The sequence below is a fragment of the Calidris pugnax genome, unplaced genomic scaffold (genome assembly GCF_001431845.1).
Source record: "Calidris pugnax isolate Ruff unplaced genomic scaffold, ASM143184v1 scaffold298, whole genome shotgun sequence".
NCBI lineage: Eukaryota > Metazoa > Chordata > Aves > Charadriiformes > Scolopacidae > Calidris > Calidris pugnax.
Window position 1 is genome coordinate 654,533 of NW_015091152.1, and position 13,463 is coordinate 667,995.

Consider the following 13,463-nt stretch of genomic DNA (forward strand, 5'->3'; position numbering starts at 1 on the left):
TGGTGGCGGCGGCGGAGGTGCCACCGGCCTCCTCCATCGCCATGGGAGCAGAGCAGAGCGCGGAGGCCGGCAGCCGCCCGGGCGAGCCCAGCGCCTCAGGTGGGTGCCCGCGGGAGGGGAGGGTGGGCCCGGGCCCCGGCGGCGGGTTCCCCGTCCCTCGGTGGGGGCGAGGCGGCTCCGTGGCGGCGCCGCGCCCCGCTTGCGGGGGCCTGGCGCGGCGGTAGGGGAGGAGGCGAGGGGCGGAGGCGGCGGAGAAGGAGAAGGGAACGGTTTTTCCTTGCCAGGCAGCGGGTACCGGCTGCCTCGGGGAGGCGAGGGGGGCACCCGGCCGGGCGGGCAGGTGGGCACAGCCCGGAGCCGCGGGGAGGGCCCGTCTGCCGCCCCCCGGGAGGAGCGGGCCTGAGGGAGGGCAGGGAGGGGGTGTCGGCGGTGCAGGTGCTGCAGAACCTCATTTTTGACAAGGTTTTGCTGAACGTGATGCGTTCTCGGGGAGAGGGTGTGAAGGGAGCGTAGTGCCCTTCGGTGGTCTGGGTAACGCCGCAGAAAACGTGCCTGTGCTGTGTTAAACACAGCAACAGCCGCTCGGGGTGGAGTTGTGGTGGAATCTTCTCAAAATTAATTTGTTTCCCTTCCCTCTGTACCCTTCCAGCATCTCCGTCGCCGGCCAAGCAACGAGCAAAAATGGATGACATCGTGGTGGTGGCCCCAGGAACACAGTCCTCCCGGAATGTCAGCAACGATCCAGATGTCATAAAACTGCAGGAAATTCCAACTTTCCAGCCCCTTTTGAAAGGTAGTAATGGTTCTTCCTCTGTTTTTAAAGGCCTCTTTATTATTTTTTTTTTTGTACTTAATGAGTGTGTGCTTTGTGTACCATGAGGTTCCTAATGATGTTCCTATTTCTGTCCATATTTTTCACTGCTCCTCTTATTTTAAACCTTCTTTTCTTTTATTCTGTCAAAATTATTCCCAGCCTACTAAACAGTGGGTGGGCTGCTTTAGAGGTGTGCTAGCAATGTTCTCTGCAGGGGAACCATCTACTGTGGAGGCAGCCTAGCTCCAAGCTTGCCCTGTGCAGCTGGTTGCTGAGAGATGCCCTGTTGCATTCTAATATATGATGGACCACAGTCTCCAGTTTTGCGCTAGGTTCTTAGAAACATTTGTGCATTACTCCCTTGGAGCCATAGCTACCTGTGTTATGGATTCAGTTGCTTGAAATCAAGATTTCTTGTTGCAGTTTCCCACATAGAGGGGATTTTCTTCTTGAGGTGGACCGAGGCTTGCTTGTGTCCTTAAGATCTATGTTGACAACATCCCTTTATATCAGAGGACCTCCTAAATTCCCAGCGTCTCTCTCTCTCTCTCCCTTTCTTTGTTTCTTCCCATTTTTTTTTTCCTTTTTTCCCCCTGCACCCATTCTTTGTTCCTCCTGATCTGTTCAAGGGGAAGGGAAGAGTTGTCAAGCCTACAGTTTACCAAAACCAGTTTGTGTGTTTGGTGTGGCCTGGCTTCTAGCTACCTCTTTTTCTGGAGACCGCAGCGTCCTTAGTATCTGAAAGTCCCTTAGGAAGGAAGTTGTCTGGGAGCAGCCTGCACGAATTGATTTGGTAAAAGCAGCCTGCTCTCCCCGGAGTGGTGTGGGTCAGCAGACTTGTCTGAACGTGCTGTGTAGAGGACACTCAGCGACCCAATGGTTTTTTTTGCAGATTTGTGGCCTGCTGTGCGTGCGTATGTTGGCTGCTGTTGCCTTGTAGGCCTGCTGTGACAGAGAGGAAGGAGCTGGGATGTTTAGCCCTCCCTGCTGCTGGAAGCAATGATGTGGTCTCGTACAGCGGAAGGTGTAGGCACTGCTGGTCTGACTGTCACTGATTCACGTGGGGCTGACGGGAAGATAATGGGAGCTGCTTTGCCCTAGAGGCAACATAACATCACAATATCACTTTTTGGAGAGGAACTCTTCTTTTTGGCACATGTGTGTGTCTACTGCATGAGGACCCTGAATGTGGCTAGTAATTGTGGACACAATGATAGATAGCCCAACAGGCCACATATTTGGCATTTCATTGGGCAGTGATAGCCCAACAGGCCACATATTTGGCATTTCATTGGGCACTGCTGGATAGGGGTCTAAATGTGTGCGGTAGTAACTACTGTTTCCAGTAGAAGGGACAGAAAGATGGGGAGGCCACTAAATAGGAGAAAAGCAAATATGAGTATTTTTGGGGCTGGTACTGCTGTCCCTCTTGACCAAGAAAAGAGAGTCTGTGTGTGTTAGTTATACCCTTTTTTTTTTTTTTTTTCTTGTACCATATAGAGGCTTATGTAGAAATCTGTATTTGATTTATTCCTGATGCTTTCACTACCGTTTTAGAAGGGACTGTAAGATTGCTGATGTTGGTGCAGCATTCGTGGCAGCAGCAGGCTGGGTCATTGCCTGTAGGAAGAACATGCTTTGCCCGAGTCCCGCCATGTGCAGAAGGCAGAACCAGGATCTCGCCGGCGACAGCTTGGAATGTAAATGCTGGAACCCAAATCCACAAAAGAATTAAGGAACTTTTAATCTGAGATTAAAATTTAGAAGATGCGTTAACATCTGGCACCGAGGTTGTTGTGTACGTACAGGAGCGCGATGACGAAGAGTTTCAGTTCCACCCAGCCTCGAACTGTGGTGAGCAAACCCGGGTTGCTTAAGAGCCGTGGAAGTCCTGGGAAGTGGGGCTGGTGATCAGTTCCAGAGGTTGTGTTCCTGTATGGGGTGGTTGAGGAGCAGGTAGGACGTGGGAAATAAGAGAGATCAGCAGCTGCGTGGCTGAGATAGAAAGGTTGGAAGGCGCTGCCCTAGATAGCCAGTCCCTTTAACTCCTAAACATGCGTGCATTAAGTTGTTTGATGGGAAGTCATCATGGTCACTGAGTTGCTTTTGCTGGTCTTACTTCGGACCTGAAGCTGTGCGCGTACGATAGAAATTCTCTCTTTTCCGTTTCTGTCATTTGTCCGGCTGAGAGTTTCCCTCCGGGTCTCCGGAGATGCGGTGACATCTGGTGACTGCCCGAGGGCATTGCATCCTTAGGCACGCTGAGTGCTGTGAACGGCTTTTTCAGCCTCAAATGCTTGTTACTGCTTGAACAACAGGACTGTGGTACTTGTGTGCAGTACAGAAAGCAGGGCAGGCTGTTCAGTGAGTTGAGTCTTGAGAGATCTCAGATCTGCCGCAGGCCAGCTTGAGAAGCTGTTCTGCTCTGGACTCTCCCCTGAATTCTTCACATGCAAGATCAGGTTCCTGGAATGGATGAAAAGGATACTAAAGATCTTTTAGGATTTAATTCTAAATACTTGTGTCTTATGATATACCAGCTTGGAGAGCTGAAGACATGAACTCATAGTGCTTGTGAGCTGCATTATTCTTCTCAGTTTCTCCTTGGCTTATAGAATCATAGAATTGCCCAGGCCGGAAGGGACCTCCAAAGGCCATCTAGTCTGACTCCCCCGCAGTCAGCAGGGACACCCCCAACTAGACCAGGTTGCCCAGGGCCTCGTCGAGCCTCTCCTTGAATATCTCCAGGGAAGGGGCCTCAACCACCTCCCTGGGCAACCTGTTCCAGTGCTCCACCACCCTCACAGTGAAGAACTCTCTCCTCATCTCCAGTCTAAATCTGTTCCCCTCCAGCTTGAAGCCATTGCCCCTCGTCCTGTCACTGCAGCCTTTCTAAGCAGGCTCTCCCCAGCCTTCCTGTTGCCCACTGCCTGCTCATGTCCAGCTTCTCATCCACCAGCACCCCCAAGTCCCTTTCCTCAGGGCTGCTTTCCAATACCTCACCCCCCAGTCTGTACTGATGGTGAGGATTGTTCTGGCCCAGGTGCAGAACCTTGCATTTGCTCTTGTTGAACCTCAGGAGGTTCACCTGGGCCCACCTCTCCAGCCTGGCCAGGTCCTTTTGGATGACATCCCATCCCTCTGGTGTATCGACAACACCACACAGCTTGGTGTCATCCCCAAACTTGCTGATGGTGCCTTTAATGTGAGCTGATGCAGGCAGGACGCAGGAACAACCACAAAACCATGGATTAAGGGCAAAGAACCAATTTAATCTCAATACCCCATGGATCAGGGAACCTCTGAAGCAGCCCCTGGGCAGAGGCAGGCAAGCAGGGGACACAGGCACCGTGGAACAAGAGTCCTTATTAGCACGAGAGTCCTCGTTAGCGAGGGAGTGAGGGAGCTCCCACTTGCTGTTTGGGTCTGTATTTCAAGGATTCAGGCAGAGTTTTCTGCTGGGCTTTGATCTCTCCACCAGCAGGGCAGGAATCTTGGGTGTGTTGGATAAGGTGCCCCTGAGTCCATCCCAGCCTGTGTTATCTGAGTGCAGATGTTCTACTTGTTGAGCACACAAAACTGAGCAACAATGAGTGTGAGAGGTGTGTTCTCCAGCACCCCACGTGCGAGTCACTTGAGCGTATTTACAGTCCCCCTCACCAATTTTCCAGTACTTTCCTACAGTTTTGCTTAAGCCCAGGGATTTTATTTTGCTTTCAAGTCTCAGAAGAAGCCTAATAGATAAATTGTTGGACTGGGGAAGCACGTGGTCGTGAAGAGACTGCATGTTCTTGAGAGACAAAGGACTTACAAGCTGAAGCACTAGTCTCTCCTAGCCATGTTGAGTTGAGCTGTGATCAATGAAGCTGGAGGTCTTTAGCCTTGTACAGCCTTACATGGAAGAAAATGTTGTGTCCATTACGTCTTTCATACTAGGTTTTCCTTGACTTCTACAGCAAAAATTGTCCCTCAAAAATCTGTTAATTTTACAGCTATGGTTGTGTAGGGTCCTTCTGAGTAATGTTTGCCTTCTTTGAAGTACTGTTGTTGTACTGAGCATATATAATAAGCCGTGTTTGAGAAGCCAGTGTTTAAACATTTGCTGATTTCAGTGTTTGAACCTGTTGGACGTACCGTGGGGTACGCGCTACTGTCTTGAAGTGATTGTGTAGCACCTACTATGGTGAGTAGGAATGTCTTTGAGACTATCTTCTCTGGAGCTACATTTGTGTAAACAGAAGGGGGAGTGTGTCCCACATAGTGGGTTTAGGAAAGCATTCCAGGGGATGCCTGTTGCATTGCTGTTTGTAAACATCAAATCCCAATCCCACCCAAACTGAGAGGAAAGAAAAACTACTCTCAGGGAGTACATCTGCGAGTGAAGTACCCGACCGTTGCTCTCTAGAAACTGCTGTGTATTTGGAGTGTTTGCATTATTTTTTTTTCCTGAATGTAAAAAACCATCTATTAGAAATGCTAGCAGGGAATTTAACTTCTTGATGAATCAAGCCTTTCCCCTTTCCCCTTTCCCCTTTCCCCTTTCCCCTTTCCCCATAATCTAGACTCCTGGGAGCAACAGAGGAAGACTCCGATCTTCTCCCTAGTCTTAAGCATTCCCTGTAGAGACTTCTTTGTAAGCAATACAGAACAAAACATGATGTGCTATTGCTTTCCTTTATGTGGCTTCCTGAGGGTATTTGCATGAAAATGAAGCTTCTGTCTGTTCAGTCCCTGGTTCTTGCAGTCTGTTCATAGCATGAAGTCATCACCAGCTGCGTATAAAATCAGTCATCTTCTCTGAGTAATTCAAAATGGTGATACGTCTGTAGCTTCTGAACAAAGCAGTCCATCTTATGCAGGTGTTTGGGGGAAAAAAACCCTAAAAATGCAATTGTCTGTGTGGTCATGACTGTGGAAGGTTGATACGGTACTACAGTGTGGGATTTCTCTCAGAAAGGCTCTTGCTGGGTCTGTAAATTATCACCTCTGACCAGGGGTTTGGCTTTTATGACCAGGGGACCCTCTTTGAGGATTGAGGAGTGCTGGGGGGAGATGGCATCCTCTTGACAGAGTGCAGTTAGAGCGCCTTTACCAACAGGCAGGCCAACCTGAAAAGGAGAGCATTAAATTAGGAATGGTTAATGACCACAGTTAAGTGAGGAAGGAGCAGGCAGGGGTGGAGTGAAGGGTGAATAGTCTGTTGTCTCTGCTCTTTTTCTGTGCATTTTTCCTTAGTAATTAAAGATGGGTGGGGTAAGGAATTAAACATTGTTACAAAGCTTCCCCAAAACTTTTGAAAAGAATGTTTATGTTTTAAGTTTGTGTTGTGAAAACAGAATGCTCATTGCTGTCTTGCAGAGGGCATCGGCATCTCTCTCAAGCCTCAGGAAGCATTGAGGTCTGTGTTTCTGGTAGCAGTGAAGTGTTATGGTAAACAAAAAAGATGGTGCATATAAAGGACTTATTGGTGCGTGTTAGTAATAGAGGAGAAACTGTTTGAGAACTAGTCATCCAGCTACGAGTATAATTCCTATTCTTTGCCAAGGTCAGCAAGGCCTAAGGCAAACAAAATGTTGGGAGCTTGATAGTAGGAACAAAAGCTTTGAGTGATGTATCTGTTAATTTAACAATCAAATTTAAATGGGTTTGGGCCGACACTCTTAGTTGTCCTTGACTTATTAGATCTGAGAAAGGGAGGAGGACATGGGTGAGGCTGGAGTGTATGTTTCTGGAGTTCTGATTTGGGCAGCTGTCTTGTACATGGCATGCTCTAGATTTTGTAAGATGAATCTTGTGGGTCTTCTTGAAGGAAGTCACTGTAATTTGTGACTATTTCTTCTTGCAGGAAAAAAGATTTAACTTCCATTGCCAGTGGGTTAAACGAAAAGCGAAAGGTTTCACAGTTTGTATAAGAAGAAAAGTCTTGTTACTTCTTAGTTCCTCAGCAGAAACTGTGTGACAAATAGATTCTAGGCTGTATCAGTAGTTTCTGACAGTATTTAATGCCAGGTTGGTAATTCGTTTTGGAAACTCAAGATATAAAAGGGTATACTAAAGAAACGGGCTTCTCTGTATGATGTTCACAAAAAGATTTCTAAGCAGCAGCCCTTCATCCAGGCACGTATCATTCACGAGAAATGAAGTCTGGAATGGAATCACAGAGCCTTAGAATGGTCTGGGTCGGAAGTGACTTTTAAAGATCCAGCCCCCTGCCATGGAAAGGGACATCTTCCACTAGATCAGGTTGCTCAAAGCAGTATCCAGCTTGACCTTGTACAGTTCCAGTGATGGGGCATCTGCAACTTTTCTGGGCAATTTATTTTGGTGTCTTGCTACCCTCATCATAATAAAAATGCCTTCTTTATCACCAATCTAAACCTACCCTCTTTGAGTTTAAAACCATTGTACCTTGTCCTGACACTACAGGCCCTGGTAAAATGTATCTCTATGTCTTTCTTATAAGGTATACTTGTCCTGTGGAGACTTTCTTGAGAAAATTGAGAAAATTACGGCTAGAATTCTGTACTTGTAAATGGTCTTCAGCATGAAGAAGCAAAAGAAACAGAGGTTACTGTGTCACTGCAAAGGTACTATGTGAGCAGCAGAAGCTTCCTTACATTGCTGTGCCTCCTCCTCTCCCCATAGGATTTTGTGATTAGTTTGCTCTCCAATCTCATTTTGATGTTTTTCTGGTCACCCTGGTAGTATTGTGGACATTTGAGATGTCCTGACTGGTGGACAGAAGCTGCCAGAAGGGCAGTGATTGCCTGCTTTGGCTGGCCTGGCTCCATCGGTTGTTAATTTTGAAGTGTGTCTCTTGTCATTTCCAAATCCAGTTACTGGGCTACTTGTGTCTATTGACAGACTTGTGGACTCCAACCTGGTTTTTGGAAAAGCAACATCTTAATGAATGCTCTTCATGCTTTATTGAGATGCTTCTGGAGCATAGGAAAACCAAGGTGTTTTAGTAGCCCGTGGCTTGTATAGAAAATGGCAACTTTCAAGTTGCATTCTGTTTGGTTTGGTGCTAAGTTAAAAATTTGAGTAACACGCAGGTGTGGGAAGAGAAATTATTTTGGTTTTGGAGACCAGTTCTTCACACTGTGTAAGATTGACTGTCAGTTTCTCCTTGTGTTTGGTGCTTGCTGCACAGTAGTTCATTGAATGCCCAGGCTGACAGCTTGCCCCTGTTGAAAGGGGGGCTTGTTGCTTTTGGCCATGTGGGAATGTCCCCCGTGTCCCTCTGGCTCTGGTATTTGTTGGGCTCTTTGGTAGAAGATGTAGAAGACGCATCTTTTACTGCTTAGTTCCCTTCTGGCAGCCGTGTAAAAAGGAAACCAAAGTTACGTGGCAGAAAGAGTCTTGAAAGATAGGTCCAGCATAAGGAGTGTCCTTTTTGTCTCAATATGGTTTAAAGTGAAAACTTGGCAATGGTGGTTTTGTTATAGCTGGTGCACATCTTCAGCAGAGAAGCATAGGGAGATGCTGAGAAATCTGCAGGAGGGAGAACGGGGGTGATACTTGTGCTGGATCATGGTGCTGAGCCCATCTCCTGTTGTCCTCCAATCACAGGAGATGTAAGCTGGCATCAAGCAGCTTGAAAAGATTGTTTATACTTTTATAACTTTTTTTCTGAGGTCACTTTTCAGGCAGGGAAGCTACTTGTCTGAAAAATGTCAATGTATTTGTCTTTCTGGCATAGCTCGTAGAGGAAGCATGGATGTTTAGAGTTTATTGCCTTTAAAGAACAGATTTTGTCACATCTTACTCCTCAGCGTTTTCTGTGACTGACTTACATCCTCTCTTATTTCCCTTACCTCACTGTATGCTACTTCTTCCATTTACTGTTTAGGGAATTTAGCTAATTGCATACATTAGTGAATTTTGTTCCTGTAATTCTCTACACATTGCGTTATTTCAGTCCTTTTTAATTCTGTCTCTGTGTCTTACAAGGAGGATCTCCTCATTGCAACACTTAAGGGTACTGCTGAGGGTGTAGGGCTGTAACAGGATTTGCAACATCTGAGTTTGTTGGATGGACCCCCATGCTTAGTGTCCTCAATGAGATCTGGGAAAACGAGCATGTTCGGCAGAAAGAAATACCAGGAGTGATAATGTAAGTGCACGTCTACCTGGTGGTTTTCTGTTTGGGTTTTGGTGGGGTTTTTTTCCTTTTGTTTGGTTGTGTGGTTGTTTTTCGGCTTGTGGACTAGTATTCTATATGAGAGAGCTATCTCTTCATTTCGGTTTCATGACTCAAAACTAGCTCCTGAAAACAGAACCTAGGAGATGCCTCAGTTTTGAGGAAAGGAGCTTTCCTTTCAAAAGATAGTTGGAGGAGAGGAGGATGATAGTGATGCCCTATTTCTATGTATTCCTCAGTGTTTTTTTGAATATTTGGAGACCTGGACTAACTCAATTTTATGTGTGAGGGAATCTGTGGTTAGATCTTATCCAAACAATGTGCTCAACACCAGTTGGGAGAGTATTAGGGACTGTATGCTCAGTTGTCTACCTTTTACCCCCTGTCCCTTTGCAGACGTTTCCATACCGCATGTGTATTGGCAGATAAATAGCATGAGTGTGAGCGTATCTGCCGAGGCTATTAGACTGGCCTTCTCTTTCCTGGGTGAGTACCCTTGAGCTCCAGTTCCTGCTGAGCCTATTAGCTGTGACTCCTGTCTGCACCTCCTCAGGCACGTGTGGCTCCTTCCCACCACCTTGCTCGATGTGAAGAAGCTTTGGTGGTCATCGCAAGTCACCTGTGGGTTCTCCTTCCTTTACCTTCACAGGGCTTCTGTGACAGAGCTGCCTTGCTGGCCTGTGTGGCTCTTGGGGTGCAGCTACCCTTTGGACACGTTAGAAGATGTGCTGAGGAAAAACAGTATGTGGTAAAGAGTTAACGATGTCCTGGCTTAGAGGTTTATCACAGGCTTTGATACTGGAGCGTCGCTGGTGACTCTTCCTACGACAAGGATAAGAATGTGATAGGAAAGCACTTACAGAACGTCTTTTTTGTTGGTGGTGGTTTTGGGTTTTTTTTTTTTTTTGAGTGCTTGAAGGACTTCAGGCATCTAAATCTGGATAGATCTTTTTTTTCTCCCTCTCCCCTTCACATTTGTGTACTTTTATTCAGCATTATTGACTTGCTTGTAAGACTTGCTTGAGTCTGTGACTGAAGGGCCAGTGAAACTTCTCTTCCTGCCTTCCCCATTTGGTGAGTCTGGGGGTGTCTGGCTTTGATGTATATCCTGTTGAACCTGATGTTTTCTATCAATGAAATTTGCATGCAAAGAAACATTCCTGTTAGAAATGCGTATAGGATATATTTATATATACACAGGTGAGTGTGTGTATATGTATTTCTAGAGATAGATGTTTGGAGTGATTATTCTCCAAGATTGCTCCTGTAGGAATATTGCAACAGCATTATTCAGTGGACTAAAGCCTGTAAATTAAATTTCCTCTCTGTAGGCTGGATGGGGTGGGAGAAAGAGAGAGGGACCTAGTGAAAGCTCCCTCCTGGTGCCATTAATTTGGTTCTCTCCTCTTTAGTTGGCTGCTGTGATATCTACTGCTCCTTTCACTTTCTCTGTATTCTTCCAGCCGTTAGTACCATGAAGTATTTGTGTTTGCTAGATAGGAACTGCTATATTGAATGTGTAGATGTAGAGAAACAAGAAGGTTGTGTCTGGGATGTGTCCGTCATGCTGTGATGGAAGCATCTGATGATCAGGGAAGGGATGGGACCTCGGAGTGGTGACTGAGTTCAGATAGAGATGCACAGGAAAAGGCTGTGGATTCTGAAACAAAATACCTGACTCTTCTTAATGAGAAATGTCTACTCTCTCAAAGGAAAGCATGAGTGGTAATTATATGTTTGAAACAGCACTTTTATGAGGAATCTCTCTGCTTATAAATAGCACAGATTTCTGTTACCATCATCAGGGGTCAATCCAATTATGAAGAGGTCTTACTTCCCTATCTTCTGATGTTAAAAATCTTAAATAAACCATAAGAAAATGAGCTAGGTGTGCCAAAGGTCACTTTGCTGTTTTCTTCAGAACAAGTCTGCCATTAGGAATCAGTAAAACTCTGAATAGAAAGTGAGAAGGAAGAGAGTCTAAAATGCTTCTGAGCTATTCACTGCATCCCTAAAACTCCCACCTCTGTCCTCAAAAAAAAAACCACCACCAAAATAATAACCCAAAAAACCCAAACAAAACCAAAACCCAAAAACCCCAATAAAACAAACCCAGAAAAGAACCAACTTGAAAGTATTTTGGCCCAAAGTCCCTATTCTAGAGCCCTATTGCTTGACATACTTTCTTCCAAGTGCTTTCCCAGCAAAAATCAGTGAGCTCTATACTTCCCAGTGGGCACGTGGCTGACTGACAGAAAGCATCAGCCAGTGCTTGTGCTGTTTAAACCTCATTTGTCCCCAGGACTGACCTGTGGTTGTGTGCGGTGGCAGGACATTTCTTTTAAATTTTTTTTTTTTTTCTTCTTCCATCCTGAAAGGCTGAAGATGTACCAACAGGCTCATTTGCCAACAGTTTTTTGTTTTTCTAAATTGTACCTACCAATATATACCTTAACTTTGAAGATTGTTCATTTTAAAATAATATTTTTATATGTGTGTGTGTATGTGTGCATATACTATGCATAGATGCTATATGTAGTATGTATATATTATACCTACAAATTATGTATATATAGTATGTATTTTCTATACATAAAATCTTCACATGTTTATTTTATTTCTTGTGATGTGGCCTGGCCCCCTGTTAATGTTCTTTTGCTTGACTGTTGGCCATTTCTGGAGTGCTTGTGCCTTGCTGCTAGACCAGCAGCAGCCTTGCAATGCATTGCTTTTGAAAAATGAACGTATGTGTGCATACATTATGCATAGATGCTATATGTAGTATGTATGTATTATACCTACAAATGATGTATATATAGTATGTATTTTCTATACATAGTATGTGTGCATATACTATGCATAGATGCTATATGTAGTATGTATATATTATACCTACAAATTATGTATATATAGTATGTATTTTCTATACATAAAATCTTCACATGTTTATTTTATTTCTTGTGATGTGGCCTGGCCCCCTGTTAATGTTCTTTTGCTTGACTGTTGGCCATTTCTGGAGTGCTTGTGCCTTGCTGCTAGACCAGCAGCAGCCTTGCAATGCATTGCTTTTGAAAAATGAACGTTTCTGTTTGATCTTAGGCTTTATAGGAGTTAATAAGTTTATCCAAATCCAGATGATTATTTGGTTTCAGGCAAATCATTTTTTTCAAAAAGATTATGATTAACCAACAGGCACAGTGTGAATTATTACACCCTAAGTCCTAGTTCTTGATTTTTTTTATTTTTTATCTTATGAGTGCTGATTCAGGTAAGTAACCATGGTCGAGGTAAAGGATGAACGCATGCTTCTATATCTACTGCCTGTCTGCAGTTAACTGCATTTTCTATAATATCACATTATTCAAAAGCTCTATTCTTGTCTTTATTTCCCTACCCAGACACTGGTAACAGAATAAAAAGCATAAAAAGATTCCAGAAACTCATATGTGTAGATAATGCCCCCCTTTTGTAATTAAGAGTTACTAAAATTATATAAAGATAAAAAGGTTATTAAAATAGAAGTGAAAAAAACCAAGTCTGCTCAAGCCCTAAACCTTGTTATCGAAGCAATGTGGTGGGAGTTTAGCTTAACCATGTTCTCTCTTTATAATTGTGTGAGACGAGACTGACAACCAAGCAACAATGCACAGGTTGGCAAACTCATTGTTATAAAATGTTGAAGTTTAGAATCAAATTTGATCTGCCTCTATTCCTTTTTTGGGGGTACCCCCCTTTTGTAATTAAGAGTTACTAAAATTATATAAAGATAAAAAGGTTATTAAAATAGAAGTGAAAAAAAACAAGTCTGCTCGAGCCCTAAACCTTGTTATCGAAGCAATGTGGTGGGAGTTTAGCTTAACCATGTTCTCTCTTTGTAATTGTGAGACGAGACAGACAACCAAGCAACAATGCACAGGTTGGCAAACTCATTGTTATAAAATGTTGAAGTTTAGAATCAAATTTGATCTGCCTCTATTCCTTTTTTGGGGGAGCTTAAAAAAAAAAAAAAGGAAAATAGGAGTTTTGTGGTTCATTTGGCTTGATCAGTGTGGTTTGACATACTGAATTTTGTGGTGCTACTTCTATTTTGAGTGCTCCCTCAGTAAGTTCGCAGATGACACCAAGCTGGGTGGCAGTGTTGATCTGCTGGAGGGTAGAGAGGCTCTGCAGACGTATCTGGACAGGCTGGATCGATGGGCTGAGACCAATGGGATGAGTTTCAATAAGGCAAGTGCCAGGTCCTGCACTTGGGTCACAACAACCCCAGGCAGCGCTACAGGCTTGGGGAAAAATGGCTGGAGAGCTGCCTGGCAGAAAAGGACCTGGGGCTGTTGGTTGACTGTCGGCTGAACATGAGCCAGCAGTGTGCCCAGGTGGCCAAGAAGGCCAAAAGCATCCTGGCCTGGATCGGGAACAGCATGGTGAGTAGGACCCGAGAGGTGATCGTCCCCCTGTACTCGGCACTGGTGAGGCCTCACCTCGAGTACTGTGTCCAGTTTTGGGCCC

General features: G+C 44.9%; 1 protein-coding gene across 1 annotated transcript in view; it reads left to right on the forward strand.

Annotated features, from left to right (window-relative positions):
* The first annotated feature begins 6 nt into the window (after positions 1–6).
* Positions 7–13,463, forward strand: part of BORCS5 (BLOC-1 related complex subunit 5) — an 80,696-nt gene continuing 67,239 nt past the window's right edge. The window contains exons 1-2 of the mRNA XM_014959268.1: positions 7–99; positions 650–793. Of these exons, the coding sequence (XP_014814754.1) occupies positions 42–99; positions 650–793 (202 nt within the window). The 5' untranslated portion in view covers positions 7–41. The remainder of the gene's footprint in view (positions 100–649; positions 794–13,463) is intronic.